General features: G+C 47.7%; 3 protein-coding genes across 8 annotated transcripts in view; 1 reads left to right on the top strand and 2 right to left on the bottom strand.

Moving 5' to 3' along the window:
* Nucleotides 1-2,750, bottom strand: part of CBX5 (chromobox 5) — a 35,458-nt gene extending 32,708 nt beyond the window's left edge. Inside the window, exons 1-2 of one of the 4 annotated variants that reach the window (XM_070454355.1) lie at nucleotides 1,582-1,719; nucleotides 1,319-1,415 (exon numbers count right to left, since the gene is read on the bottom strand). The gene's annotated coding sequence lies outside the window, so the exon portion shown is untranslated. Of the gene's footprint in view, nucleotides 1-1,318; nucleotides 1,416-1,581; nucleotides 1,721-2,653 lie in introns of those variants that run through there. The other 3 variants (XM_020895129.2, XM_070454356.1, XM_020895125.2) reach the window with 3 other exon arrangements.
* HNRNPA1 (heterogeneous nuclear ribonucleoprotein A1) lies at nucleotides 2,293-8,600 on the top strand. Of its 3 annotated transcripts, XR_002314158.1 has the most exons (12): nucleotides 2,293-2,401; nucleotides 2,956-3,072; nucleotides 3,325-3,471; nucleotides 3,550-3,760; nucleotides 3,855-3,947; nucleotides 4,036-4,128; nucleotides 4,365-4,439; nucleotides 4,634-4,792; nucleotides 5,324-5,479; nucleotides 5,757-5,822; nucleotides 8,216-8,288; nucleotides 8,460-8,600. XR_002314158.1 is itself a non-coding variant. In XM_070454353.1 (11 exons), exons 1-10 carry the CDS (start codon nucleotides 2,387-2,389, stop codon nucleotides 5,810-5,812), a joined length of 1,122 nt encoding a protein of 373 aa, XP_070310454.1. In that variant the 5' UTR covers nucleotides 2,293-2,386; the 3' UTR covers nucleotides 5,813-5,822; nucleotides 6,058-7,120. The 3 variants fall into 3 exon arrangements, 2 of the variants coding, with proteins under 2 accessions (XP_070310454.1, XP_070310455.1); XM_070454353.1 differs by lacking the exons at nucleotides 8,216-8,288; nucleotides 8,460-8,600 and adding an exon at nucleotides 6,058-7,120; XM_070454354.1 differs by lacking the exons at nucleotides 4,634-4,792; nucleotides 8,216-8,288; nucleotides 8,460-8,600 and adding an exon at nucleotides 6,058-7,120.
* A 1,884-nt stretch (nucleotides 8,601-10,484) lies between these two features.
* NFE2 (nuclear factor, erythroid 2) lies at nucleotides 10,485-17,822 on the bottom strand. Its single transcript, XM_020895006.2, has 3 exons — nucleotides 17,548-17,822; nucleotides 12,996-13,164; nucleotides 10,485-11,765 (listed from the first exon to the last, which is right to left on the bottom strand). Exons 2-3 carry the CDS (start codon nucleotides 13,107-13,109, stop codon nucleotides 10,755-10,757), a joined length of 1,125 nt encoding a protein of 374 aa, XP_020750665.2. The 5' UTR covers nucleotides 13,110-13,164; nucleotides 17,548-17,822; the 3' UTR covers nucleotides 10,485-10,754.
* Between the last annotated feature and the right edge of the window lie 7,470 nt (nucleotides 17,823-25,292).

Below are 25,292 nucleotides of genomic sequence, written 5' to 3'. Positions count from 1 at the left end.
GAATTTATTACAATATTTAAAGATTTTCTCTTTGGCAATAAATCAGTAAATAATAGAGCAATACAGACTCTGATACAGTCAATATGTAATTAAAATGTTTTACTAAAACATACCGGACAGAGTAGAATGGCCATTACCAACACGATATGGACTGCTTATAAAATACTTTGAAGGAAATATAATTAAAAGGCAAAAAAAATAACCCAGGTGATGAATGAGTCCTATCTCCAACATCCTAAGTATTAACCTCCTTAAGCAACTTTTTTTATCTAAATCCAGATATCCTCAAAGAACAGCAGAAAGGGCTTAGGAGATCTGTAATGACTTAGAGAGATACAGATGCAGAGAAAAGATCCTCAGAGAAGAGAAGAACTTAAAAGATTTTGAGGACATGGGCAATGCTTGTAAAACACTTAGCATGATGCCTAGCAAGTACACAGAAAGTCACCTTTTCAAAATTTGTATTTTAAAATCGAGGGTCACCTTACTTCTTAACGGAAAAATAGCACTTTTTTCAGGTGTAAGGAGGTGGTGAGAAGTACTTGCTTGTAACTAAAAAACACAAAAACAATTGGCTTTAAAATTTAACTTTAATCACAAATTATTATCCCTTCAAACATTTAAACATTGGAGATTCAACCTGACTCCATCCCACTGTAACCCTGGAGGTAACACCCTTTGTTATTAGGCTTGCCAAAACTTTTTCTATGGATTTACAAATTTCTTTGTCCGTGGAAATATGCATTATTACTATTATGTTGACTTTTTCTGGGTACCTTTCCCCAACAGTACAAAGAGATTTATCCTATACTTTCTAATATTTCAAGTCAGTTTTCGTAAAGGAGTTTTCAAAATAAAAAAACATTCCTTGTCCCCACCCCCCCCAACCTAAAAATGTGGGATTGTGGGATGTACCGATGTGGGAAAACAAAAGCCAAAATTCAGGCATTCAGGAGCAAACTTACATCTTCCCTACCAGGTAAGTGTGTGGCCTGGAAGGCCAAAGGCTTCGTTCAAATCATTGTGGATAAAATGCCCACCCCCACGCGCCTTCGCAGGCAGCGACTCCTCATCCTCGCATCCCCAAATCTAAGACCTCCCTCTGCTGGAGCGTTGATTGGACAGTCAGCCCGAGCGCTTTCAATAGGCTGTGTGCCTACTGGCTCCAGATTTGGTCTATCCATTTAAGCGCTCGACTCCCGCATCCCCCATTGGAGTCAAACCGCTGCCTCTCTGAGGAGCCCAACCTACCGCGCGCTTCGTGCTCATTGGCTCAGTGAGCCGCTGCTCAGGAGGAGCAAGCCCTCCTCCTACATACCGATGGCCCAAGGACCGGTCTGTTGGCAGCTAAAGGCAGACCCAATTGGCCTATACACTCGCCAGTCAAACTCTTCGGCTGCAAAGCTCCATAGAACCTACGGGGATAAAACATCCCGCCCCTGTTCTTCCATTGGTTGGGTGGACCCACCGCTCCCCCTTCACGATCCCCCACCCCGCGGTCCATTCATTACACACAATAACGGGACCAATTGGAGTCGGTTCAAGACCTCGTATGCGTAGGCAAGACTGTCCGCCACTTACCCGGGATCGAGACCGATCACTCACGCTAACGTCTCCCCTGTTCTTCTGTGGTGAGGCCACAAGCCACCGCCGCTGCCGCCTCCTGCGCAACGCCAACCGCCCGCCAAAACGGATCCTTCCCTGCGCCTGCGCGACCAATCCTGAGCCCGGACCCTTTCCCCGCCCATTACGCCTGCGCAAAAGGGGGCCCAACTCCCGCCACTACGCAGGCGCCTTAGGTTCGCCGCCGTCTCCTGCCCGCCATTTCACGTGTTCTTAGCGCCAGGCGGAACTTCTTACGCGCCTGCGTAAACTCGCCATTTTCCTACACATGCGCTCAGCAGGCAGTCGTTGCCAAAAAAAGAAAATATTGTAACTTGCTAACTACTTTTCTGATGCATAGTATTAATCAAGGCTTGCCAGGTAAACTGAGTATAAAATTAAGACCGTAGAGGATTAAAAAATTTCTTTAAATAGCCTAAGTACATTCAAACATGAATGATTGAATTACTAGCCAATCACACTAGTTAAGAAGAATATTACTCGAGAGCCAATAGACCCCGAGGGGTGGAGACTACGTAGAACGCCCAAATGGATGACGTTACACAGTAATGCAGCACCAGAAACCAATGGTAGGGGAAATATGTTTCAAATATCCAATCAGAGCTATTCGGGGGTGGAGTCTACCAATGCCGAAAGCGCGGAGGCGGGATAAAAAAGGGAGGCCGAAGGTAGGCTGGCAGATACGTTCGTGAGGTTACTCCTTTCTGCCCGTGGACGCCACCGAGAAAGCATCGTTGAAGACTTCCCCGCCTCCACTGCCGTCATGTCTAAATCAGAGGTGGGTAAGAAGCTTTCTACAGTTGAATATCCTTTCCTCTTCCTTTCCTGAGTTTAGCAGGGTGCAGCTTGTTTGGCTGCTTGCCCCAGCCCTGTCGACAGTTCTGAGATCGCTGCCCAGGCCTACCCCTCCCTGAGTTGAGGTCGCCATTTTGTCCTCGTCGCCATGAGGCTGCTGTCTTGCGACCCTTAGCATTCACGCCTGCTCGGTGCCCCTTGCAAAACTCTTACGCACGTTTAGTCTGTTTTTTACCTTGTCCCAGTGGCTACTTTTTAAAAGAGCAGCTACAGACGGATGTGGGCCGTGTAGTTCTCTCTCCTAGTCCTTTTGTTGGCGCGTGCGTCGGAGGGAGAGTAAGGGACGCATGCGCTCAGAGCCTCCGAGCCCTCCCAGCCCCCAACGTACTGCCTCCCCCCGGTGGGGAGAAGCACGTGGTTTGCTGCGCCCCGAAGGAACAATAAGTGCTTCGTACGTTGCTATCTGTTTTCTTTCTTGCACCTGAAAGGTGGTTTGCGTTATAGCTCTACTTACTTCTTCCCCTCCTCCATTCCTAGTCTCCCAAAGAGCCCGAACAGCTGCGGAAGCTCTTCATCGGAGGATTGAGCTTTGAAACAACTGATGAGAGTCTGAGGAGCCATTTTGAGCAATGGGGAACTCTCACAGACTGTGTGGTAAGACTTAAAAGAGATAAAGGGTTGTAGAACTAGTTGGTTTCCTTGACTTAAGTTGCTGCGGCTATTTGAATCGTAATAGGATGGTGTGGCTTTAACTGATTAAAAAAGCACCCAACTGATTTATTGTAGATGGTTAGTGGGAAATGGAAGGACTTGAGATAAAAGGTTGGTAATAAAGTTTCTTGTTGCCTTAGTCAAGGTAGAAAAGTCAACCATTCGGGGGTCTTAACATGTGTTAAACATTTTAAGGTAATGAGGGATCCAAACACCAAGCGCTCCAGAGGCTTCGGGTTTGTCACATACGCCACGGTGGAGGAGGTGGATGCGGCCATGAATGCAAGGCCACACAAGGTGGACGGAAGAGTTGTGGAACCAAAGAGGGCCGTGTCAAGAGAAGTAAGTACCTTTTTCCTCTTTGAATTAGTCATTTGGAGGATTAAATAAGTTTCAATAACAAAAGTTAATTTCTCTTAGGATTCTCAAAGACCTGGTGCCCACTTAACTGTGAAAAAGATTTTTGTTGGTGGCATTAAAGAAGACACTGAAGAACATCACCTGAGAGATTATTTTGAACAGTATGGGAAAATTGAAGTAATTGAAATCATGACTGACCGAGGCAGTGGCAAAAAGAGAGGGTTTGCTTTTGTAACCTTTGATGACCATGACTCTGTAGACAAGATTGTCAGTAAGTATCAGGTGGCTGGCATTTGTTAAGGGTTCCGAAATCCATGCTGTATACTGAATTCTGAGATGATCTGTTTATTTTCAAAATCGTCTAGTTCAGAAATACCACACTGTGAATGGCCACAACTGTGAAGTGAGAAAAGCCCTGTCTAAGCAAGAGATGGCTAGTGCTTCATCCAGCCAGAGAGGTGAGGGAGTTTGCTACTTAACTAAACCGTAAACATAATTTTGATAATTCTAGTCTGTACAGCCCAACACTTCATCTTGATTCTTCAGGTCGAAGTGGTTCTGGAAACTTTGGTGGTGGTCGTGGAGGTGGTTTTGGTGGGAATGACAACTTTGGTCGTGGAGGAAACTTCAGTGGTCGAGGTATGTTTGGCTATAGTTTACTAATAAAGAGTTAATGGTAAAATTGTAATGACCCCCTGATGACTTGTTGAAAGTTACATTTTAATCAAAATGTAGTTCTGGGTTCTCTAACCAGTAACTGTTAAATAGGGGAATAGTTCTAATTGAATGCTTCCTTAAATTTATACTTAATATAAGCTAACTTGTATGCAATCCACATCCTTTAGACCTAGTTTTTAAATTCCACTTTCTTCTAGGTGGCTTTGGTGGCAGCCGTGGTGGTGGCGGATATGGTGGCAGTGGGGATGGATATAATGGATTTGGTAATGACGGTAAGTTTTGTTAAAGAACCACAGGTAAAAAATTTTGGCAACTTTTAGAATAGGCTAGTAGAGACTAAAACCCTAGTGCATGATAAGCTCAACTATGACCTAATAGCATGTTGTGAGCAGGCTTTTAGCCGTGCTTGCACAGAATTTGACTGCTGAATACTTTTGTCTTATTGAGAAGACTTGTATTCTTGTAGGTGGTTATGGAGGAGGCGGCCCTGGTTACTCTGGAGGAAGCAGAGGCTATGGAAGTGGTGGACAGGGTTATGGAAACCAGGGCAGTGGCTATGGCGGGAGTGGCAGCTATGACAGCTATAACAACGGTGGAGGCGGAGGCGGCTTTGGCGGTGGTAGTGGTAGGTATCCAGTGATCCAAGTATTTGGCGCAATAGCTAGATTAGCCTTTTAGAGTTTATCCCTAGGAGGATTTGATGGTCTTAAAGCATTGTGTGTTGTGCTGCATGGTACTTTTTTTAATGGGCTTGCAATGCTACCTCCTAGCTTTAAGCTGGGGCCGCCTCACTCCCAAATAGATGGATGCTTAAGTGGATAGTGGTGTCTTCATTTGGAATTAGATTAGTTTCTAGCAGGATTTAGTGTTAACTCTTGGGATCTTAGGTGCTTAGTTGATGTATCCAGCATGTGTTTGCTGTTCCCCTGCCTGGGTAGAGGCCTTAAAGTCAAGAGAATGTGTACCTTTTTATTATGGTATGGTGAGTTGGGTGAATTTTTTAGTTATTAGATTTCAACTGAACGCCTTGCCCATGAAATACAAAGATAATCGAAATTGGAGAGCAGGGCAGATCAAGCAGTTTTTTTTTACTCTGAACACTAGGATTTCTCATTTTCCCTGAGTAACATATAAAGGTCCTCTTTTCAATTCTTAGGAAGCAATTTTGGAGGTGGCGGAAGCTACAATGATTTTGGCAATTACAACAATCAATCTTCAAATTTTGGACCCATGAAAGGAGGAAACTTTGGAGGCAGAAGTTCTGGCCCCTATGGTGGTGGAGGCCAATACTTTGCCAAACCACGAAACCAAGGTATGGTATATATGTGGCATTGGAGGGCTAAACTAATGATGTTTAGGAAAGCATTAGATCTTTTGGCAGTGCAAATGTAGAAACCAAAAAGCTGGCAATTTAAAACGTTGAGAAAATTTTAAATGACTGACTTAAAATAGTTTGAGTTGGGAAAATCACGTGAGCTCCAACCTGTGATTTTCAACTTATGCAATGTAAATCAGTTAAGCCCCAACTATAAAAACATCGTTACTGTTCATACTTATAAAACTTAATGTAATATAAATTTTGTTCTTAGGTGGCTATGGTGGTTCCAGCAGCAGCAGCAGCTATGGCAGTGGCAGAAGGTTTTAATTACTGCCAGGTAAGTGAACACCTTTTTTTGTTGCTGTTCTCACTTAATTGTAATTTACGATGAACCCAGTAACCCTAATATAGCTGAGCAGTGCAACATAGTTAACATTATAATTACAGTAAAATTGTGGATATTAAGTTAATATTCAGATCAGCAAAATTTGTGGGAAACAACTTGCTATTGGATTGTAGCCTTGAGTCTTAATATGTTTAGATTAACAACTTTATTCCATATTGTTCAACAGGAAACAAAGCTTAGCAGGAGAGGAGAGCCAGAGAAGTGACAGGGAAGCTACAGGTTACAACAGATTTGTGAACTCAGCCAAGCACAGTGGTGGCAGGGCCTAGCTGCTACAAAGAAGACATGTTTTAGACAATACTCATGTGTATGGGCAAAAAACTCGAGGACTGTACTTGTGACTAATTGTATAACAGGTTATTTTAGTTTCTGTTCTGTGGAAAGTGTAAAGCATTCCAACAAAGGGTTTTAATGTAGATTTTTTTTTTTTGCACCCATGCTGTTGATTGCTAAATGTAATAGTCTGATCATGACGCTGAATAAATGTCTTTTTTTTTTTTTTTTTTAATGTGCTGTGTAAAGTTAGTCTACTCTGAAGCCATTTTGGTAAACTACCCCAACAGTGTGAAGTTAGAATTCCTTCAGGGTGATGCCAGGTTCCATTTGAAATTTATTTACAACCTGCTTGGTGGAGAAGCTGTTGTCTTCAGAACCTTGGTGTAGTTGAACTGACAGTTACTGTGTTGTGACCTGGAGTTCACCATTAAAAGGGTCACCCATGCAAAGTCATGGAGGTTTTTTTTTTTTTTTGGTTATTAATGATTGTTGGCACATCCTATGCAATATATCTAAATTGAATTATGGTACCAGATAAAAGTTATAGATGGGAATGAAGCTTGTGTATCATCCATTATCATGTGTAATCAATAAAAGATTTAATACCCTCTTGAATGGAATGACAACTGTATGGATTTGGGACTGGCAGAGTTTTGGACCTTCCCTACCCACTACCCCTCATGTTGAATGCTTCTATCAATTCAAGTTCAAAACTCTGCCAGAGAATAGAAACCAGCTGCTGGCTAATGCCACCTCGTAAATCCACAAATTAGTTTGGGGGAAGACCTTTTTTAAAGTGACTAGTGCCATTAAGAATTTTATTCAACACACACAAAAAAACAGGCTTACATTAAAGGAAAACTGCAGTTTCTGTCCTGGTTGGGTGGGTCTTTATAGTAGTTTATGGATTGACCACTTACTATATGGAGATTAAAAATTCATGTGGTGAGAAACTGTATCGTCTACTTAAATACGTGCTAACTGCAGTTTTCCTTTAAATATGGCACAAGATCACACAACCATCCTAAAATGTTGCTTGTATAGAAAATGACTTTTAAACCTTTATAACGTTATTATCCAATCATTGTTATCTGTACATAGCTTCCTTTGAGCCTTCGCTTTGGTGCCCTCAATTTCAGTGCCATTGTACCTCGTAGTATAGATATTTGTTTACCACTAGGATTGTGTACTCCATCCCATGGGTGTGTTACCTGGAATTTTGGGGAGGGTTGGGGTGGGGTTGGGTGGGAGGTGGAGGTGGGTGGGAAAGCATGGGTAATAGTTCCATGAGCTTGATACTGGCTGAGTTTGCAATGGCAGGTGGAACCTTAACTATTGAGGGAGTTTGCAGATACCTCAGGATTCGTGACAATGCCTTTAAAGATCCAGGAGAGATGTTCAGCTACTAGGAACTGCTAGCAAGTATAGCGCGAATGGCTCCGAGCCCAGACACTCTACAGCTGAGAGTAGACACTTGTGGTATGTGGAGTACAGATAAGCCAGGGGCAGGCCACGGCACTCCATGAAAGCTAGGAGAGTGAAGTTTCAGTGATCATCGCAAGGAAGGAGGCAGACAAGAGTAAGGCACACCTGACTCTTAGGACTAGCGGTCAGAACCAGGAGAAAAGGTTTTATTGCTATGCTGATAGGTAAGAACAGATTTTACTTACATCCATATAGCTCTCTAAAATCAAGCCTTCTCATTTTCCTTAATATATTGAGCCAAAACTAGTCCAGTTAAGCTGAACTTGGTTTTTCTGGAACTGAGTTGCTTTAAATTGACACCCTACTCTTGGTGGCTCCCAAATGAAGGAAGTGAGCACTTTTAATTACCTCTCTACTGTGATATATATTTACCCTTTAATTTCTATATTTCTTACCTTCCTTTGACCTATTTCCTTAAAACAATGGCTCAAAGTAATATTAGAATCTTCCCCCCAAATGCTTGTGGGAGGTTGGGTGGGCCGTTAGTGGGAGGTGGGGGGTTAGCCTGAGATGGAACTTGTCTCTGAAAAAAAGCTAGTTCTAAAGGCTGTTTACTTTTCTAGGGAGGACTCTGCTACCACAGGCATATCACCTCTTAAAAACCAGAAACTTCAGTCCAAGCTCATGGATAAAAAGGTAAGCTTTTATAAAGTAACAATGCTTAGTATTTCCAAAGAAAAATGACAAGCTGTCCCTCATAGACTAGCCAGCAAACACTATTAAAACAATTGGGTTCTCAGTGAAGAGAATGGGTATAATTGTAGACTCTTTCATCTGCTTATGTACTTTTCTTTTTTGTTTTTGCAGAAACATCCTTAATGAGGACCTTTATCCGAGCCTCTTGGTGCTTGATTGTCACTGCTATGCAGTTACTTACTACCTGCTGTGCAGCGTGAATCATTCAATTTTGTGAATGAACTTTAAAAAAATAAACTGCATTTAACTTGGTTTTGTGCCTTGTTTTCTCTCCATGATATTTATGGTAAATAACTTGGTGCTGCTTGTTCTTTACCAGATGAAGATTGAGAATGGGAAATAGGGGAATTAATGACAGCCAGGTGTCTGGTACACCAGAATTGTACCCTCATTTCTTATTAGTGTTTCTTATAGTCAACTGTAATTGTTTAAAGAAAACTGCAATATGATTGCTTTAAGCAAAGCTACATGATAATTCAGATTAAGTTGGGATGAATTATCTGTTAAGTTCTTGAGTATAGTGGACCTTTCCTAGGAATGAACAAGCTTTTGTTGGTCAATTATTTTCAGCTTCAAAAAGAGCCAGCAGACCTCCTTTACCTCCTTTACTTCACCTTCGCAAAAGAAGCCTAAAAATGTGTTTGAAAGCAGTAGTTATAACTTTCAGCAAGTGCTTATATTTTTCTCTAGCTTGTTTCCATCCTTGGTAAAAGAAAGCTTGTGAATCCATCAGTCTGTTATTAACCAGAATTAAGAGTAAGGAAATTCCTGTTTTTTTATATGAAGTAACTGAGGAAGGCAATTTCCTCATTCAAATTTTTGTGACCCACCCTTCTGTCTTTGACCTGAAGTACTGATAAGTACATGTGTCTGAAAATCTTTCCCACTACAGTGTAGCTCCATGAGAGGTGTCTCCTGTTTACCATATCTCCAATGCCTAGAATGATGCCTTGAGCTTACGTGCCTATTAAATAATTTGTTGAATAAATGTCTAGATTAGTCTCTGAATTACCATCTTTGTGGGTTTGATTTGAATGAAAAAACTTTAGTTTGCTATCTCAAACTACCTGACCCTACATTTTCAAGTTTTTGAGAAAGTTGACAAGATGGACTGTCTTCAGATCTATTAGGAAGTTTTTGTTCTGTGGAGACCAACGTTTTCTGGATCTGTAGACATTAACTTTGTATTTCAATCACTTATGATTTTTTTGTCTCACAACTGTAATGAGTATCAAGAACTTAAAAGTAAGCTTTCTCTAGTGAAATGGAATAGAAGTGTTAAATAGAAGCAAAATGCTTATATAATCTAGTGATCAGGAAGATTGGGAACTGCCCCAAATCCAAGCAGCAGGACAAAGGTGTGGTGTGGAGGGAGTTTGAAACTTCACTGTGTCCTAAAAAAACACTAGCAAAAGGCCCCAGATCTTCAAGGATCTAGAAGGGAAGTAGGGGTGGGGGAGGGGCAGAACACCAAAACAAGAATTGGATAACATCTAACATAACCAGGGAGATGGATGATTTAACCAAAATGCATATGGTGTGTTGCTGTGAAGCAAGTTTTATCCAGTCCTGGGTGTCACATCCTCTCAAACTTGTTCACTCAGTGGTGGTTGACTCAGACCCTGTGAACTGCAGCACGCCAGGCTTCCCTGTGGAATTTGTTCAAACTCGTGTCCATTGAGACAGTGATGCCATCCAAACACCTCATCCTGTTGCCCCCTTCTCTTACACTCAGTCTTTCCCAGTATCAGGGTGAAAGTTGGGTTCCAATCCAATTCTCTTGTTCCAACCAAGGAAGGCCTGTCCTGTGGGCTTGGACATTCTAGGCTTTTCAGTACTAACAGTCAGGAACAGAGGGTCTAGCCAGCTCCGGCAGCAATCCTAGCTCTATAAATGGGCCAGCCGAGAAGGTGGGGTTCCTTAAATCATTCATGGCCTCTGGCTCTGAGAAAGGGATTGAAAGCGGTAGATCACACTGCTCAGGCCCAACTGTTGTGTGTCCCGTCCTCCTACAGTCATAGGGGACGGAGAGAAGCAAGCTCAGCAGAACACCCTCCCCACCAACAGGCAGTGAGCCCTGAGGAGCACCCCAGATTCATCACCCTCCCTTGAGAAAGAAGACACAGCAGAAGGCTATTTGTGTAGAGTGCTTTATATACCGAAGCTCAATCGAGACTGGGAACCTAGAAAACTGAACCATGGAAGAGAGATTCCAGCCCTCCCCTCACATCCTTGCCTCCAGGCAAGCCTCACTGAACACACCTCGGACCTTCCAAATGCCAGGTTTCCCACTGTGGTCCCCTGGTCTGCAGAACTCAGCTCCCCCTGGGCCTCATGGATGGGGAGGACCTTTATTGGAAGAGAATGCAGGAAACCCCCATCACCAGTCCCACCCCTCTGGCCAGCTCAGTCTATGGCCTCCATCTTGGTCCCCCGGGGCACCAGGAAGATGGCCCCATCAGGAGCCTGGTGTAGCGCATACTCTTCGGGGGAGTAGCTGTTGCCTGCTTCATCCCGCAAGTGCTGGAAAATGTCACGATACAGGTCCGTCAGCTGTTGGCGCATGACCTCCAGGGTCCGGTCGGCCTCGCCTCGGGCCCGGAGAAGCCGCTCCCGCTCGCTACCCAGCCGTTCCAGTTCCCGCTCCAGCTGCACGATGGTCTCCAGCTTTCTCTTGCGACAGTTCTGGGCGGCCACCTTGTTCTTGCCCCGCCTTCGGATGTCCCGGACCAGGGCCAGCTGGCTCTCCGTCAGCGGGTACCGTGCCAGCAGCTCATTGAAATCATCCACCGGCAGGTTGACGATCTTGTCCGTAGGGAAGGGGATCTTCATGGCCAGGGCCCGCCGCTCATCCCGACTCCCCGCCTCCCCCCGCGCAGTAGACTTGGCCCGCACAGGGCCTGAGGAGGGTTCTAAGGCCAAAGGGGTCTCGGCAGGTGGCAAGGCATAGTTGGGGTGGGTCAAGGAGTTGGGCATTAGTGAGTAGGGGTACTCCACTGGGTACATCTCTACATACTCGCTGCGACGCCGGCCAGCCTCTGTCCCCTCCAACTCAAGAGATTCAGCGTCACTATAGTTGAGGGATAATCCTGAGTCAGATTCTGGGTCTTCTTGGGGCTTGGACGGCCCTGCTGACAACCCAATGTCCAGGAGGGCCAAGGGGTCTGGGAGCGGGTCACTCAGCAGGCCCGAGAGGGTCAGTGGTTTGGAGACTGGTACGGTCATGTTGCTGCCATAGGAGTACGGAGGGTCTGGGACATGAGACGTGGGTGCTGGGAGCTCATAAGGTGGTGTAGGAAGGGGAAAGCCAGGCTCCGAGTGGATAGAGCAGGGGCAGTAACTTGGAGGTGGTGGGGGCCCTGGGTATGGGACGGGGGCTGGGGGCTCGAACGATGGCTCACTTGGAGCATTCAGACCCTGCAAGAAAAGACACCGAGAGGTTTGTCGACAGGCTGAGAAAGAGAAGAAACCCTCTCACTCAGAACCAAACTGACTCCCACTGAAAGAACCGGTGAGATAATCACAAGGGAACAGAAAGTTGCTAATAATTATTGAAAGCTTCTGGCAAAGTTGTGACACAGCAAGCTGATGAAGAAAGCAGCTCAGACAGGAAGGGAACTCGCTGAAGTCAGACTTCAGAAAGGACTACCTAACGCCACAACAGTTGTGGAATCCTCTTCAGAAGTTCTTACTGGTTTGAGATGGCTCTTGTCCCTTTATTTTCTTCAGGAAGACAAGGGGTCACTCCAAGATGACCCTTGGAACCCTTTTCCTGCTGCCGTGATCTAGGGTCAAAGGGTCAAGTTCAGACCCTGGCCATGCCCTGGGTGCCCAGCAGAGGGAGCTGCTGTGTGGGAAGAGGGCTTAGGGCAGATCCTGGGGGCCCAGGCTGGCGGCAGGGGAGAGAATGGAGTGGGCACAGTGCCAGGTCTGGGGCAGAGAGTTACTTTGGGGAGCCACCGTCAGCTCTGCCCTTTCCCCTCCAGTCCCTCTGTCCCTGCCCAGGTGCAGAGAGGAGGAGAGAACATGCTGGGGAGAACAGGGCCCCCAACCCACCTTGGGGAGCCACCCTGCTCCAGCCCAGCTGGGGACAAAGGCATCATTGTTAGGCCAACAGACACCCCTTTGTCCAAGTAGCAGGAGGAAAGGACCCCGGCAGAGCCTGACCCCACCCCTTCCCGAGGCCCCTGAACTACAGCTCTGCTACCTGCGGGAAGGGGCCCAGCTGCTGAGGACAGGGGGAGGAAATGAGGGAGGAAGATGGGCAGGCCTGGAAGAGGGCAGAACAGAGGAAGGGGAAGAAGGGAAGGCGGGGCAGGAGGTGAGGCTGAGAGACACGAGCAGAGTGGCTGCCCAGAGAGCTTGCACCCTCAATCAGATCCTCCCTTCCCACCACTGCCATCTCCTGCTCATCCGCACCCCTCCCCCTCAATGCTCTGGCCTTCCCTCCAGATCTCTTCAACTCCTGCCCTTCTTTTGACAGTGCCCAGAACATTTCCATCTCCAGACCCTGGGCTCTGCTTGCTCCAGCGCCAGCCCCCACACCCACACCCCTGCCACCACCCACACCCAGGGCCAATCCCAGCCCAACTCCCCGTTTCACTGCTTCCCCTCCCCCCACCACCTCATTCCCCCTACCTGGCTTACCTGCAGCTCAGTGATGGACATGATCTCCTGCCAAGTCAGTTCCATCTCCCCTGGCTCCGGAATGGGCAGCTGTGTCACCCTGTTCCTGCTCTGCTGTGGAGGACACGGGGGCATCCTACTGGGCCAGGGCCTGCTCCAAGGTCCCGAGAGCCCAGACAGTCCCAGCAACCTGTGTCAAAGGAGAAACAAGGGTTAGGGCCTCTCCTGCATGGGTCAGCAGTTTTGTCCTTCTTCATTGAGCAGCTGGGCTTCCCAGGTGGTGCAGTGGTAAGGAATCCACCTGCCAACACAGGAGATTCACGGGGTTTGATCCCTGGGTGGGGAAGATCCCCTGGAGGAGTAAATGGCAACCCACTTCAGTATTCTTGCCTGGAAAATCCCATGGACAGAGGAGCCTGGCGGGCTACAGTCCATGGGGTCACCAAGAGTCTGACAGGACTGAGCGACTGAGCACACAGGCATGCATGGAGCGGCTCCCCCCAGCTTCACCTGAGGGAAGGAGACGCCTCATCCCCCCATTCATGCTGGACTCATCAACGACTCCTTAAGCTAGAAAGCCTTTTTCTGCTCTGTTATCTCTACCTCACCTGCTATGGCTGTAGGCAGTTCCTCTGGGAGCACAGTAGGTTTTATCTTCTTTTCAGATAAGATGCCTTCTCTTTCCCCTACTGCTTAACTCCTCAGGACTGTATCAGAGGCCAGGTCAGAAGCCGCATCACCTAGGGTTGTGGTTTTGTTTTTCCTATCTCCTGCAGCAGCATCAGGGATCACTCTTGCTCTCCTCCTCTGCCCTCAGTTTTAGGATCTCAGTCTTTTCCTTCCAAGTTGAGAGTGAGTGCATGGGGATCCCCCAGGAGCATGTTGTGGGAAGAGCCAAGCAGACAGCCCCTCCCTTTCTCTAAGATAGGGCCCAGGCCTGCTGGCTGATAGCAGCCCTGCCCTCGCCTCCTATCCTGGTCCTGGGCTCCCCTGCCTGGGCCAGATAAGGGGTTTATCAGCGGCAGGCAGCGAGGAGGAATGGTCTCTGGAGACACTGGGCCTCTGCCCTGTGTGTGTGGCTATACCTCACCCCACAAACCAGGTCATATAACAACCACAGCAAAGACTTACTTGGCATTTGTTGAGAACTGAGCCTGGGAGTCTATAGGCATTCATTTATGAGATTGATTTTCACAAAGATCCTATAGGTCCATTCCGCAGCTGAGACTCAAGCTGATAAATAGCAGAGTCAGGTCTGGTACCTAGAGTTGCTGATTCTACTACCTATCCCACCTTCCAGGCGCCTTCCCAGTCCTGCTCCCATGTCTTGCTTCGCCGAGACTCTACTCGCAGTCAGCGTCAGTCAACTCCTTCTGTAGAATCTTGGCCTCTTTTCTCTTCTAGGGAATATTTCTTTAGAGACTTGAGTACTCCCTCCCTCCCAGCCCCTTTGCTTTGGTTCTGGGCTGGAGTTGCAGACCTGTGCAGCAGCAAGATGTTGGGCAAGCCATCGCCTTTCTCTGAACCTGTTTCCTCATTTGTAAAACCAGGGAGTGAGACAAGCTGAATTCAGAGGTCGCTCCCTCTCTGCTTGGACAGTTCAACATTCTCAGCAAGCCCTCAGCCCTGCCTTCATCTTCTCCTTTCTGTCACCCTTTCTCCTCACTCCACCTCCCTGTTCCCTGACACCCATCTCACCCTCATCTGTTCTCCCTGCCTTTGGCAAGACACTCCAAGTAGATTTGTCAGGGGCCCCCTGATCTCTTAGGGACACGCACCATACCCTGTGTGTGTTGTAGAAGTAAAGGCAGGCAGACGGGGTGGGTGGGGGAGACTTACAGAAGGACAGACAGAGTGTAGGGTTGGGTTGGATGACCTTAGATCACCACAGGGATGGCCTATCACAGGTATTTAATATGGAATCCACTCTGACTCACCACAAAATTAATGAGAGCTGTAAATTGTCCTTTCGAAGGAGGATCACCCCAAGTCCCTGCCTGCCCCCTCCTTGTTATATGGCCATCCCTAGAGCTGGGAGTTGGCACAGGCCCTTGGCCAGTGGGCAGAGGGCGGGGTGTTTATGTCTGTCCAGGATGCCATTTCAACACCGGAACCCCACCTTCTCCACCCAGGTTCTGGCGGAAATTGCCCAAAGGCAAAGTGAATGGAGAAGGGGTTTAGGGGGCAGGGACGATGACTCTTGCCTCATAGACCTTCCCTCTCACACACACACATCCCGTTTTGTCCCTCCGTATAATTTCCCGGATCTGACTCTTGGGTGCAATACAAAGATCCTGCCCTAGGAGGCAGGAGACCAGGTTCTCTGGCATTCCACATGCATGATCTGGGGCAAATTGCTTCTTATTTATTCTCTCCCATTAAATGGAGACAGACCTGGAGAACCTCCTTATAGTAGATTGTATCTGGCTCAAGCAATCACAAACTTTATTGTGGGCTGCATTCACCTGGGGTGCTTGTGAAAATACAGAATTCTGAAAGCCACCCCAGATTCATCAAAATTGAATTCATAGGTACAGGTACCTGGCAATCAGCCCTTTAACAAGTGGCCTGGTAGGTGTTTCTGATGCCAGAGGCCCACCTTACTTTGAAAATTATTAACCAGTCCAACCATATGGATTTACTTGAAAGAACACAAAGTCAGAAAGTCTGGCAAGTAATCTCCAGACTTCTCGCTTCACAACCTCGATCCAAGCAAGGCTGGGTTCTAGGCTGCCCTGGTCTCTGAAACTAGATAGCAGCCCCTTCTCATAAAGTCCAGGAATTTAATCCTCCCCTTACCCTAGGACAGGGAAATGAGAATCCAGAAGGGTCACTGGGGGAGACAGGAAGTAAGGAAAAAGGCAGTTAAGGAGAACCTCAGGATCAACTCCAGCCAGCTCTCTGGCACAAGTCTGCGCCAGACCAAAAGGTAGTAGTCTGTTCTTCCCTAGACACTCAGAGATGGGTGGTGGTCTACACACCAACTGTAGGCCCCTCTGGATCTTAGGAGCCTACCTTCCTGAAGACAGGCCAGGGAGCTGGCAGCCAGTGGTATAGCTCAAGGAGAAGGAATCAGATCAAATAGAACATCACAAAGGGTACAGAAGCTGAAGTCCTGGGAGAGTGCAGCCTGCCTCCCTGTGTCCCTTTTCTTTTACAGCAAATGGTCCTCACTTTCAGTTTAGCCCACACTTTGAGGTCACACAGCCATCCTGACCCCCAACACTGCATATCAAGTAGGATGGACGCCATCTCTGGGGACTATAATCCACCCCCTTTACTCTCATCCTAAACCATTCTGGTTTACCCAAAGAGATTTTATCACAATCCCTGAGTACACGCAGAATGACCTGGAGCTTTATGTTTCAGGATACAGAGTGAGGACCGTTTGGGGAGGGATGCTGTGGAGAGGAAGGCATTCGGCCCCATCTGTGGCCCCAGGGCCCTAACACCTTGACAAGGGGGAGAGACAGAGAGAGGGCTTGCCTCTGGGACCCTGTTCTGAGGCTTATTAGACTTCCCTCTCCTCTCCAGGTGTCAACAGAAGCAGTGAAAGGATGGGGGGAGGGATCAGTAAAACTTGGGATGTGGAGTGATGTGTGAGCAGCCTGCAGCTTAGAAAGATTAGAAAGAATCTCCAAAGAGAGGGAGGCACACCATAGTGAGAGAAAGCAGCAGAATGTGGGGGAAAGGAGGTAGGCGGGAGGGAGCCATGGGGAGGGAGAGGGAGTTGAGGGTGTGGAGAGAGATTTGAGCACAGTGAGACTGAGCACAGTAAGATGTGTGGGGTCACACAGGACTCAAAGAGGTGCATGGGAACAAGGGAAAGAGGGACGAGCTTCTGCCGTCCCGTCACCCAGTCACTAGACCCCAACTTCAGCCCTTAGGAAGCCCAGTGATGGAGAATCTCAGCTCCAGCAGGTGTGACAGGTGACCTCTCTGCCACTGTCCCCAGCCATCTGTCTCCTCAGCTGCCAAGATTTCTAGTCAGATGCAACTATGCTGCGGTGGGATGCCTTCCTCTCCCTCCCAGTTACAGCTGATCCCCACTGCCCCGAGCCTGGAGAAGAGAAGTCTCACAGGGAGGAAAGAATTCAGCACCTCCAAGCTCTAGCAGCCCATCTTGGTGCCACAACACTTCTCAGCGACCCAGGCGTCCACTGTCTCAGTTCCGCAACTTCCCCGAGACCTCCCCAGATGGCTGGACAGGGCAGCATGATGGGATGGAGCAGGGGAAAGGATGGTACCGCATACCTGAGAGTCCAGCGACAGCCAGCCTGCCCAAGGGTTACTCAGGGTCACTCCCCAGCCCCTGAGGCATCCCTCGGGGGACCACTCTCTGGTCCCCATCCATAGCATTTTGCCCCAAGAATCCCAAAGGGCTCAAGAAGCCACGTAGGTCTCCCAGTGAAACTCTCACACCTGTCAAACTCCTAAACCAGGGGCAGCCTGGTAAGGTCTGCGACCTCCTAGGATCGCCCGGCGAGTTGGTTCTTCTCCCTTTGGCTCCTCCGCCTCCCCAGCCTGTCCCCAGATCCACTGCAGTCCTCCTCCCCGCCCGCCCCGCAAGCACCTGTGGCAGGGTCCCAGCGGGGTGAGGAGAGCGACGAGAGAGATGAGGCCGGCCTGGGCTGACACCTCCTGGGTGAGGATCTCCTCTACCTCTGAGAGCCGCGGAGGGCTGTGCCCCGGCCCCCGGCCATCGCTGAGCGCCCAGTCTGGAGGCTCCGGGAGCTCCGGGCGGTCGCTGAGCGCCCGGTGTGGAGTGCGGGGAGCTCCGGGCCGGCGCACCAGCCTCTTCTCTGAAGCCCTCGGCCTGAGTTCTCCGTCCTTCCTCCAACCCTCCCCTTTCCCCGTGGCCCTCCTCTCCTCCTGCCCCTTCTGGCCAAGAGAGGAAACTTGAGCCCGGTGTGGTTTCTGCCCACACCCCGCCCCCACCTTGCTCCCGGCCAGCGTGGGGCACACATGGCTCCCAGCCCTCCGTGTGAGCCCAGGAGTCCAGCCAGCTCTGCGTTTCTCCCACGCGTATGATGAATTTCAACCTGATGATCTAAGCGGCAGAGCGACCTCTGAACTTCGTACAAGTTGTAACCCCTTGCCCTTTGCCCCTTTGACTCTTTTCAGGACAGGGAAACTGAGTCCTGGCAAGGTGGAGAACAGCTGGAGAAAAGGACCAGATGTCTAACATCCCAGTTGTTAGGCAGGTAGGCCTTCGGGACACTGCTTTTATTTCAGGAAAGCCTGGGCTCTGGGAAAGGGGTAGGGGAGCTTCTAGGGGAGGAGGGCCCAGCCTCTTTGATGCGTCCTTTCACCTGTAGCCTTCTCCCCTCCCCCTGCAGCCTCGGATGTCCTAGGACAAAGGCCTCTTTCTTGGCCAGGTTTGTTGTCCGTGTGTGAGGGGAGTTGGGGTGGAGGGGAGCCGCCTGGCAGGGACATTATTCAGCTGCCTTTAAGGGGACCCTAGATGCCCTCTGTCCTTGCTTCCAGGCAGTCACCCCAGTCACAGGGCAGCCACATACTCGACAGAACAGGACATGTGTGTAGGGTGTCAGGTCCACCCCCAGCATTCACAGCAGCTCTGGGGCAGGCCAGTAAGTACCCCTGGAAATCACTCATTCATCCATTTGCCTCCAAGCCACAACCCAAGTTCCAGGCCAAACAGATCTTTCTCCAGAGACTAGGAGAAAAGTCTGGCTTCCTCCTAGCTTTTAGTAGCTTTTAGCTCTAAGGAAAGTCTTTCCTATGTCTAGCTTCACTCCTTACAGCTGCAGCTTACACTTTTTCTATTTTTTTTTCTTCTTATGATATTCAAGTTAAATTGGAAACAGTTATTGACTAAGGAGGTAGGCAGGTGCCACCCTAAGACAGGACTGGTATTCAGGCAGCATTCTATGATAGGCTTGTGTTCACTATTAAAATAATGAAAACATTCTGTCCCACTTGGTAAAGAATAGCTTCTGGGAGTCTTCCAAGTGTTCCCCATCATTACAGTACTATGTCAGCCACCCCAGTTCTCTCTCAGGATGCCCCCAACCCAATAAGACAACCGAGAAACTCAAGAGGCAATGTGATACCTGCAGCCTGTGTGTGTGGGTTTGATCAACACCCATGCCAAACCCATAGTTCAGTGATTTGAATTCCATCCCTGCCCCAGGACATTATAATTCTACATGCATGATCTGTGTGGGGCAGGAGGTGACCCATGGCTTCATTGCATGTTACATGCAGGTTCAGAATCTCTTGATGACCTGGGTATGAATCTAGGTCACAAATATGAGTACTCAGGTAGCTTATGTATTTATTTGGGCCCATTGGAGGGGATGAGGGGTGGTGATAGTCACTTGTGGCTGATTCAGTAATGGTATCAGGTTACAGATAGTCAACAAACATTTGCTGAATGAAAGCTACCAGTTCAGGACACTATTTGTGGCATCACACATACAATTATAACATAAGTTTTCCAATGAATGAATGGATATTTATGGAGTGTCTACTTATCATTCATTCATTCAACAAATATTTGTTGTGTGTCTATATTATTTCCCACTCCAGAAGTATACAAAGATACATAAGAATAGTCTGTGTCCTTATTAACAGCCTACGCAGGGAATTCGGGGTTTTCCAGGTGGCACTAGTAGTAAAGAATCTGCCTGCCAATGCAGAAGACTCAGGAGATGCGGGTTCAATCTTTGAGTTGGGAAGATCCTCTGAAGAAAGAAATGGCAACCCACTCTTGTATTTTTGCCTGGAAAATCCCATGGACAGAGGAGCCTGGTGAAATACAGTTCATTGGGCCACAAAGAGTCGGATACAGTAATAAAGGTCTATATAAAGTGCTATGGAGGGACTTCCCTGGAGGGCCAGTGGTTAAGACTTCTCCTTCCAATTCAGGGATACCGGTTTGATCCCTGGCTGGAGAGGGAAGATCCCACATGCCTTGTGGCCAGAAAACCAGAACATAAGCAACAGAAGCATATTGCTTGTAACAAATTCAATAAAGACTTCAAAAATGATCCACATCAAAAAAAAAAAAAAAAAAAAGACACTATGGAGCTGAACTGCTGTTGGGGAAAATTCAGAGCGGGCTTCACAGAGGAGGTGACAATTGAGCTGGGCTGTGGAGAATGACTCAGGGTTCACCAGGAAAAGAGGGGAGAAGGGTATTCCAAGCTGAGGTGTGAAAACCCGGAGGCATCAGACTGAGAAGAGTTCTCAGGGTTTCCTAGGGTGGAGTGTGGGGTAGGAAGTAGTGAAAAATAAGTTTGGGGAGATTGACTGGGGCTAGATTGTAAAAGTCTTGAAAGCCAGACTAGGGCAGTTGTGTTTCATCCCATGTGCAAGTCAAAGACATGTTTGAAGCAGTTTACTTGCTTTCGGGGACAGACATGGTCGTATAGGCTGAGCTAAGTCAACAGACAGTCCTCATTTAGGCGGCTGGCCAGGATATCTCTCCCACCTCACCCTATTCCCCTCCTGTAGGAAGAGGCTGTTACTGTGGTTAGCAGGCTGTATTCTGCCTCTAGAACATTCTTTTTTTTTTTTTTAATGTATTTATTTATTATTTTTGGTTGCACTGGGTCTTTGTTGCTGCACACAGGCTTCCTCTAGTTGCAGAGAGTGGGGGCTACTCTTTCTTGCAGTGTGGGCTTCTCACTACAGTGGCTTCTCTTGTTGCAGAGCACAAGTTCTAGGCGCACATGGGCTTCAGTAGTTGTGGCTCTTGGGCTCTGAATGCATCCTCAGTAGTAGTGATACATGGGGTTGGTTGCTTCGCAGCATCTGGGATCTTCCCAGAGAGGGGATCAAACCCATGTCCCCTGTATTGGCAGGCGGATTCCTATCCACTGTACCTCAAGGGCAGTCCCAGAACACTCTTTACAGCCCCCCAGGGGTGGGGATATTTCCTTTAGTCCCCTCCTTTCAGATTCCTGCTGTCTAGAGTCAACCTCCTTCTATCTTAAATCTCCTTTGCTTGATGTAAGATTAACAGGGTATTAGGCGCCTGAATGGGTTGGACAGTGCCTGCAGCTAGGCAAGGCAGAATACCTAAGATTTTCCTAGCCCCAAGATCCTCCTGCTTCAGCCAAAGTGGCAGAGACAGAGTGTAGAGAAAAACATGGCCACATATCTTTACTGTTATACCGTTCTTCATCCATGCTGCTCATATACCCCCAAAAGGCTGTCTTGTTGTCACCTCTGGTCAATTCACCCCACCCTCACCCCAATGCGTGTGCACACTACCATCAGCATCAGGGCAAGCCACAGCCGTGTTGCCAAACACCCTACCGGATTATGCAACCAGCTTCCCGAGTAGGGCGGGGTGGGTAGAGGTGAAACCCGGGGAGGGCCACAGGTCCCAGAGGGAGCTGGCTGCCTGGCCTGCTTGCCTGCTGGGCTGACCGCAGTGGCCCCAGGGGGCGGGTGCAGGGCTGGCCCTTTTATCAGTGCCCTGCAGGATTGCACCCGCCACCCCCTGGCTTCCTCTCTCAACAGACGGAAAGGGGAGGCAGCCACAGGGTGCAAGGGAGGGCTGGGCGTTATCCTAGGCTGCAGAGCCTGGCGGTTACCCCGGATGCCTGCGGGAGGTGTTGGAGGGGGTCTGGGACCAGGGAATAGTGAGGCCTCTCTTATTCAAGTAAGGAAGGGGAGATATAAACTGAGACCCAGATGGTGGAGCCAGATGTCCTAAGCCATCCACTGGTTTTTCCTTGTGTTCCAGTTTGGATGAGGATAGGATAAAAAAAAAAAGGTCTCTGAAGAGGTTCCTTTCCATATATAAGAATTCCAAGAGGATTGACTCAGGAGACAGGACACTGAGCTCCACTATCAGGTCTAAAAAGTTTGTGGCTCTCAAGGGTCCAGAGAGTTGGGGAGGACTGAGGTTCCCAGTCTTGGCATCTGTGGGTTATTCCTGGGTAGCAGAGTCCCACACCTAACCTAAGACACATGAAGGCTGATAGATGAGTTCAGAATAATCCAACATAACCCCTGGAGCTTAATTCTAAATCCAGAGAGGGGAGTACGTTGCATGGCATTCACTTCAGTTGTCACTCAGTCGTGTCCGACTCTTTGCTACCCCATGGACTGCAACACGCCAGGCTTCCCTGTCCATCACCAACTCCCCGAGCCTACTCAAACTCACGTCCATCAAGTCGGTGATGCCATCCAACCTTCTCACCCTCCGTTGTCCCTTTCTCCTCCTGCCTTCAATCTTTCCAAGCATCAGGGTTTTTTCAAATGAGTCAGTTCTTAGCATCAGGTGGCCAAAGGATTGGAGTTTAAGCTTCAACATCAGTCCTTCCAATGAATGTTCAGAACTGATCTCCTTTAGGATGGACTGGTTTGATCTCCTTGCAGTCCAAGGGACTCTCAAGAGTCTTCTCCAACACCACAGTTCAAAAGCATCAATTCTTGGGTGCTCAGCTTTCTTTATAGTCCAACTCTCACATCCATACATGACTACTGGAAAAACCATAGCTTTGACTAGATGGACCTTTGTTGGCAAAATAATGTCTCTGTTTTTTAATATGCTGTTTAGGTTGGTCATACCTTTTCTTCAAAGGAGCAAGCATCTTTTAATTTCATGGCTGCAGTCACCATCTGCAGTGATTTTGGAGCCAGCCCAAGAAAATAAAGTCTGTCACTGTTTCCATTGTTTCCCCATCTATTTGCTGTGAAGTGATGGAACAGGATGCCATGATCTTCGTTTTTTGAATGTTGAGTTTTAAGCCAGCTTTTTCACCCTCTTCTTTCACCTTCATCAAGAGGCTCTTTAATTCCTCTTCGCTTTCTGCCATTAGAGTGGTGTCATCTGCATATATGAGGTTACTGGTATTTCTCCCAGAAATCTTGATTCCAGCTTGTACTTCCTCCAGCCTGGCATTTCACATCATGTACTCTGCATAGAAGTTAAATAAACTGGGTGACAATATACAGCCTTGACGTACTCCTTTCCCGATTTGGAACCAGTCTGTTGTTCCATGTCCAGTGCTAACTGTTGCTTCTTGACCCGCTTACAGATTTCTCAAGAGGCAGGCCTGGTATTCCCATCTCTTTAAGAATTTTCCACAGTTTATTGTGATCCACACAGTCAAAGGCTTTGGCATAGTCAATAAAGCAGAAATAGATGTTTTCTGGAACTCTCCTGGTTTTTCGATGATACAATAAATACTGGCAATTTGATCTCTGGTTCCTCTCCCTTTTCTAAAGCCAGCTTGAACATCTGGAAGTTCATGGTTCAGATACTGTTGAAGCCTGGCTTGGAGAATTTTGAGCACTACTTTACTAGCATGTGAGATGAGTACAACTATGCGGTAGTTTGAACATTCTTTGGCATTGCCTTTCTTGGGACTGGAATGAAAACTGACCTTTTCCAGTCCTGTGGCCACTGCTGAGTTTTCCAAATTTGCTGGCATATTGAGTGCAGCACTTTCACAGCATCATCTTTTAGGATTTGAAATAGCTCAAGTGGAATTCCATTACCTCCACTAGTTTTGTTCATAGTGATGCTTCCTAAGGCTCACTTGACTTCACATTCCAGGATGTCTGGCTCTAGGTGAGTGATCACACCATCGTGATTATCTGGGTCATGAAGATCTTCTTTGCATAGTTCTTCTGTGTATTCTTGCCACCTCTTCTTAATATCTTCTGCTTCTGTTAGGTCCATACCATTTCTGTCCTTTATTGTGCCCATCTTTGCATGAAATGTTCCCTTGGTATCTCTAATTTTCTTGAAGAGATCGCTAGTCTTTCCCATTCTATTATTTTCCTCTGTTTCTTTGCATTGATCACTGAGGAAGGCTTTCTTATCTCTCCTTGCCATTCTTTGAAACTCTGCATTCAAACGGGTATATCTTTCCTTTTCTCCTTTGCCTTTATCTTCTCTTCTTTTCTCAGCTATTTGTAAGGCCTCCTCAGACAACCATTTTGCCTTTCTTTTTCTTGGGATGGTCTTGATCACTGCCTCTTGTACAATGTCACGAACCTTCATCCGTAGTTCTTCAGGCACTCTTGTCTATCAGATATAATCCCTTGAATCTATCTGTCACTTCCACTGTATAATTGTAAGGGATTTGACTTAGGTCATACCTGAATGGTCTAGTGGTTTTCCCTACTTTCTTCAATTTAAGTCTGAATTTGGCAATAAGGAGTTCATGATCTGAGCCATAGTCAGCTCCCGGTCTTGTTTTTGCTGACTGTATAGAGCTTCTCCATCTTTGGCTGCAAAGAATATAATCAATCTGATTTCAGTGTTGGCCATCTGGTGATGTCCATGTGTATAACCTTCTCTTGTGTTGTTGGAAGAGGATGTTTGCTATGCCCAATGCATTCTTTTTGCAAAACTCTATTAGCCTTTGACTTCTGCACCTTTGTGTGGTGTAGAGTAAATAGAATATTGTTGTTGTTCAGATCATGAATCTTAAGACCTGGACTTGAGTCCCTGCATTCACTGGTTACATGACTTTGGGCAACTCAACCTTCCTGAGCCTTGTTTATTTACAAGGGAAAATGGAGATAAGGATGATAATACCTGTTCAGTGAAGTTTGGGGGAAGATAAAAGGAGAGCAATAAGTGAGGCTGGGGAATGACAGGCTAGGCTAAGTAGCTTCAGTTGTGTCTGATTCTGTGCAACCCTAGGAACAATAGTTCACCAGGCTCCTCTGTCTATGGGATTCTCCAGGCAAGAATACTGGGCTGAGTTGCCATGTCCTCCTCCAGGGAATCTTCCCAACCCGGGAATCGAACCCACATCTCTTGTGTCTCCTGCATGAGCAGGTGTATTCTTCAGTAGCTTAGAAACCTGGAAACCAGAGTGCCTCAGAGGCTTGGGAATTGAGAAGAGTCTACGTATCTGAAAGTCACACTCTGGTGGAGAGATACCTGGAACAGAACTGAAACCAGTAGGGAATCTCGTTCTGGGAGAGAACCAGGACTAGAATGCAGCAGTGTTTGGGGGGCTGGGTGGTAGACTTTCAGGAACTAGCTCTGGAGCCATGGCTTTCCCACCCCAGCACTATTGGGCGGGGCCAGTTTTAGCCACACAATGGGCATAGTGCCAGCCTTATGTGCTTCAGTCACCTTCCAGGAACCCCAGAACCCTCCCCCTCACCCCAGCCTGTTGCAATCCTCTGCAGTGGGCGGAGCTTCCTGGGAAATCCCACCCTCTGCTCCTCAGAGGATGGAAGGCTTGAGGTCTGACTATTCATTTCCTCCTTTAAACAGGCACCCTGCTCTTTCCAGTCTCCTATCTCTGCTCCTCCCACTCCCTTGCACCAGAATGCTCTCCTTGGACCTTTCTACCAACCAGATGCAGTACA

This window comes from Odocoileus virginianus, chromosome 24 (genome assembly GCF_023699985.2).
Source record: "Odocoileus virginianus isolate 20LAN1187 ecotype Illinois chromosome 24, Ovbor_1.2, whole genome shotgun sequence".
NCBI lineage: Eukaryota > Metazoa > Chordata > Mammalia > Artiodactyla > Cervidae > Odocoileus > Odocoileus virginianus.
This window is presented reverse-complemented; position numbering and strand designations above follow the sequence as displayed.

What these genes read in the sequence shown, in the direction of transcription:
- HNRNPA1 (XM_070454353.1), top strand. An exon ending in TGCTTCATCCAGCCAGAGAG is followed by an intron (nt 3,948 to 4,035) that starts GTGAGGGAGTTT and finishes TTGATTCTTCAG; the next exon opens with GTCGAAGTGGTTCTGGAAAC. An exon ending in AGGAAACTTCAGTGGTCGAG is followed by an intron (nt 4,129 to 4,364) that starts GTATGTTTGGCT and finishes ACTTTCTTCTAG; the next exon opens with GTGGCTTTGGTGGCAGCCGT.
- NFE2 (XM_020895006.2), bottom strand. Translation starts at nt 13,109, where the DNA reads ATGCCCCCGTGTCCTCCACAGCAGAGCAGGAACAGGGTGACACAGCTG. An exon ending in TGTCCATCACTGAGCTGCAG is followed by an intron (nt 11,766 to 12,995) that starts GTAAGCCAGGTA and finishes CTTTTCTTGCAG; the next exon opens with GGTCTGAATGCTCCAAGTGA.